Below are 2,934 nucleotides of genomic sequence, written 5' to 3' on the forward strand. Positions count from 1 at the left end.
CAATGTTTTAGTTTGTGCTGTTTGATGTGTCATCATTTTACACCCAGAATTATTGACATATTATTTGAATAATTGATACTTAAAATAATAAACATCAAGATAAGTAAAGAAACACAACCAAACTAACTTATCTCTTTGATCAATACTTGTTTAAASCTTGTTATTAAGTTGGTGTAAAGATCTACTGAGTGAGCATGCTCCGTTTCCTGAGTCGTTTGTTCCAACAGACCCTGTCCCTGAGAGAAACCGGATCTGCGCAGGTCAGGTAACGGAGCCTCTGAGGTTAACCTCGCCGAGCTCACGCTGCCAAAATCGGCACCTTTTACAGCGCAGCTACTTCACAGCTTCTCCAAGCCGACACTGAAACGCAGTCGGCTTTCAGAACTGGTCTGAGCAGTTCCTCATCAAAAAGGGACCGTCACCTGATCCTCGCTTAAAGAAGGGCTGAGCCTCTAAAGCTGAGGGGATATTATTTCTACCAGCAGCCGGTGAGAGACTCTACTGCTGCAGAGCGCAGAATCACAACGAGTTCACATCTAAAGGCTTGCCGTGTGGTTGTTGAGACTTTAAACAGAGCAAACAGGACAACAGAAAATTCATTTGAAAGATGAGGAAATCATTTCATACTCCTTTTAACATCCTTTCAACCACAACAATAAAAACATGATTACTTTGTTACTAAATTCTCAATATCAGCTTGACTATTTTGGTGTTTGCTGGTCGATTAGCTGTGATGATCCATTCTGTGGTTCATGAGATATTTTGCTAACAGACACAAACACATTACAGTGGACGGTGACGAGAACTTCTTTTCTTTCAGAGTTAACTACAGAGGGGCAAAACTAGAGCACTAGACTCCTAAACTTAAAACTACTGGGGAGTAATGATGCTGCYTCTCCATCACACAGCTTCTGTCAGTCTTCAGCCTGCTGAGGAAGAACTGAGCTGAAATAGGCCAAACTCTGACTCACAGCTCTGAGTGACTCAGTGACTGTAATAAAACCTGACTTTATGAGATTAACATTCTCTTGTTATGAATACCTCCTCTCCAAAAGCACAACGTCTTCATTTGCTTGAATAACTCCAAACCTGTGCTAAATAAACATCTAACACTTCATCTGCTGAAGTGCCAGGGCTTTAGTCAGATTCTAGAGTGGCTGTCAGTGATCCTAACTGCCAGAAAAAAAAAAAACTGTGGAGGTGAGAGCGTGCTGAGAGAGGATGTGTGGGTAGGCTGAGTGAAAARCACAGATCGCTGCAACTCAACAAAGGAGGAGGAGATGTGGGGTGTGGGTGCTTACGTGAGTGAGAGGGTGAAGTGGAAACGCTGGCGCAGACCCCTGAAGGTCAGGAAGGAGTTGGGAGGGAAGTTGCGAGTGGTCATCTCGCAGTAGGGCTTCTCGTAGCCGCCCGGTGGACACTCGCACTTGAAGCCACCGACCAGCAGGTTGATGCAGGTCCCGCCGTTCCTGCAGACTCCCGGAGCACAGCGGCCCGAGCGGGACGACAGCTCGCAGCGCTCCCCTGGAGAGGGACGCAGACGGAGGAAAGAGTGGGGAGAAACGAGGATTAATGTTGTTCATGACAAGAACTATCTCCACAGTCAAACCATCTGGGACTTCACGCACACACACACACACGCACGCACGCACGCACGCACGCACGCACGCACACACACACACACACATATATACTATATATATATATCTCTCTGTTTTTGCACTGGGTTCTTTATGAAGAAGAGGAAGAGTTCTCCATACATCTGAAATATTAAACATCTGAGAGCACAAATAAAGGAAAGATGGGCAAAAATTATAATTCACATAAGAAAAATTATGAAAAAATGTTTCCTGTAAAATCATGTGTGAATGCTGATGACCACTGCTGAAATTTGTTGTAAGAGCTGAAACTGAGTTAAAATTAAGGATGCAGAATATCCCAAAGTAAAAAGAAGTGCTAAAAACCTGTTAAAAGTAGTAAAATACTAGCTTGAATAAAAGGTTAGATAAAAATACCAGAAGGTTATCTAAAGCATAGGTTCTCAAACTGGGGTCCCAGGACCCTCAAGGGTCCACGAAGGGTATCTTGGGGGTCCTCAAAAAATTGTTAATTTGTTTTTTTAATTAAAAATGCATGGAGAACAATGAACTAATAAAACAAATATAATAAACTTAATAAAAATACATATTCCCATGGCATTTAGAGGTTGAAATGACAATAAATTATATTTTAAAACAGCATGGGGTTTATGAGGGGGTCCCTGGAATCTTTTTTGCACTTGTAAGGGGTCCCCAGACACAAATGGCTTGAGAACCCTTGATCTAAAGTAGCAACAGGGTAGCAAGAAGCTAAATGTAACAATAGGTTAGCTAAAAGCTAAAAGAAGTAAAATACTAGCTTGAACAAGTTAGATAAACTATCAGAAGGTTATCTAAAAGTAGCAACAGGGTAGCTAAAAGCTAAATGTAGCTAAATGTATAAAATGTAGTCTAGTAAAAGGCTAGATCAGGGGTCTGCAACCTGCGGCTCTGGGGCCACATGTGGCTCTTTGGTCCCTCTGCAGTGGCTCTTTGAAAATGTGACCAAACATAACAGACTGCTTTTGTTTGTTTGTTTTTATATCCACAACAGAAATCAATTTGTATGCAAACATGTAATTAATACTACTAATACAAAAAGTAAAACATGTTAGCTCGTGCTAGCCTGTTGTTTACTTAAAGATTCCAATTTATTTCTACAATCTTTCTCTCAAATCCATCAGAATTACCTTTAAATAATTTGAAGACTACATAATAATAAGAATTAGAAAAGAGATATGCCTGAATAATTCATTTGTACTAGTTTTTGTGAAATTTGGTATACTGTAAACTATATACAGTATTTTTCTTGTTTACATGAATCTGATCTTTTTATTTGTCCTGATGTGTATAATAA

General features: G+C 40.5%; 1 protein-coding gene across 1 annotated transcript in view; it reads right to left on the minus strand.

Annotated features, from left to right (window-relative positions):
• Positions 1-2,934, minus strand: part of celsr2 (cadherin, EGF LAG seven-pass G-type receptor 2) — a gene marked incomplete in the record, with an annotated part of 78,513 nt that overhangs the window by 30,416 nt on the left and 45,163 nt on the right. Inside the window, 1 exon segment of the mRNA XM_014006337.1 lies at positions 1,302-1,524. Within this exon segment, the coding sequence (XP_013861791.1) occupies positions 1,302-1,524 (223 nt within the window).

The sequence above is a fragment of the Austrofundulus limnaeus genome, unplaced genomic scaffold, assembly GCF_001266775.1.
Source record: "Austrofundulus limnaeus strain Quisiro unplaced genomic scaffold, Austrofundulus_limnaeus-1.0 Scaffold35, whole genome shotgun sequence".
NCBI classification, from domain to species: domain Eukaryota; kingdom Metazoa; phylum Chordata; class Actinopteri; order Cyprinodontiformes; family Rivulidae; genus Austrofundulus; species Austrofundulus limnaeus.